Source organism: Tupaia chinensis, unplaced genomic scaffold (assembly GCF_000334495.1).
Source record: "Tupaia chinensis unplaced genomic scaffold, TupChi_1.0 Scaffold000165_2, whole genome shotgun sequence".
NCBI classification, from domain to species: domain Eukaryota; kingdom Metazoa; phylum Chordata; class Mammalia; order Scandentia; family Tupaiidae; genus Tupaia; species Tupaia belangeri.
The window spans coordinates 4,849,071-4,850,468 of record NW_006159640.1 but is presented as its reverse complement, the minus strand read 5'-3'; the positions used below and the strand labels follow the sequence as shown (position 1 = coordinate 4,850,468).

Sequence of the window (1,398 nt, the reverse complement as noted above, 5' to 3'; positions counted from 1 at the left end):
AGGAAGAAAGAGGAAGTCGTTCAAAGAACAAAATGGGGGACTTAGAGGCAGCAAAGTCATGTTTTTTCTGCAGTCTAGCAGCAGTCCTACTCTCCAGCAACAGGATTCTTGGACATCAATAAGAATTTAGTATCACTAGGCAATTAAGAGATGTCAGCAAGAGTGAGAAAAAAGAAAGGCAAGACTGGGGTCTGACTCAGGAGTCCAATAGGCTGGAAGGTGATTGCAGAGGGAAGGTACCAAGAAGTGTGAGCCCACCTTTCTCATGAATGCCTGCCCAGAAATGCTAACTTTCCATGGCTTAAGGGTTAGCTTCCCTATAAGCCAGTAAGTGCTAAGATGGCACTGGAGGAGGGGAGGAGTGAATGGGTGGGTAACTCTAGGAAAACTGTCCTAGCTCCAGTGCTCCACCCTGGCCTCAAAGTCCATAAACTGTATCTGAAAGAGCCAGCAACAGATTTATCATTTATCTGTAGCAGGAACTGAAGAAAGGGGAGAGACCAGTTAAGAGCTAGCTCTGGGCATCCATTCCTGTCACCACCCCATTATTAGCACAAACATGCTCTATCCCTTGGTGTGGAAACTTAAATCCATGGGAAAGAGAACTCCTCCCTCTCTGATGGAGCCAGCCACTCTTCCTTTTGTTAAGTACACTAAAGCTGTCAATTATGGTCTCAGCAAACATCATAAAGGAGGTTCAGTCCTACTCCTGTTCCAAAGGCTGCTATTAGCTTGAGCCCAGTCCCCCACACTCCTCAAGGTGTGTTGTGGGTTTTTTTTTGGAGAGTTGGTTTTTGTTTTGTATTTTTGCTATAGGGTGCGTGTGCTCGCCAGAAAGACAGACAGAGAAAGAGAGACAGAAAGCAAGAAATCACCCCCCAGGGGGAATAGCCATACTGCAATCCCTTCTCCTCCATTCTCCTTTTGGGATCTTGGGCGTGTACGTGCACGCGCACACACACACACACCATGAGTTTAAGCCACCGGGTCTGGGACTCGAACCATGATTGACTACATGGGAGTCCAGAGACATAACCATTACACCAACTGCTGGTCCCCACTCCTCAGGGTCTCTATCCCATGGCAGGACTCTAACTTATGGCTGCACATTAATTAAACAGTGCCAGGTATCCTGCTGCATACAGGGTCACTGGTATGAAGGATCCCTAGGGATTGCACCTTATTTTAACACCTGGATGAGCAAGACTGCACTATCTTCAAGGGAGACGTTACACATGGTGCATCCTTGACATCTGTGATATGGCTGCACCCCCACTTCCTGATTCTGGCTCTGGCCATAAGATAATTCACTCCTGTCCACCTTGTTCACCCCTCCAGTTGAATGCTCTGGTCTTCTTGGAAAAATACATGTTATGAGGGTGTGGGGGGAAATGGGAC

General features: G+C 47.4%; 1 protein-coding gene across 1 annotated transcript in view; it reads right to left on the bottom strand.

The window, feature by feature from the left end:
* Window positions 1-1,180: 1,180 nt before the first annotated feature.
* The window catches only part of P2RY4 (pyrimidinergic receptor P2Y4), a 1,653-nt gene continuing 1,435 nt past the window's right edge, over window positions 1,181-1,398 (bottom strand). Inside the window, exon 3 of the mRNA XM_027770917.1 lies at window positions 1,181-1,355. Within this exon, the coding sequence (XP_027626718.1) occupies window positions 1,181-1,355 (175 nt within the window). The remainder of the gene's footprint in view (window positions 1,356-1,398) is intronic.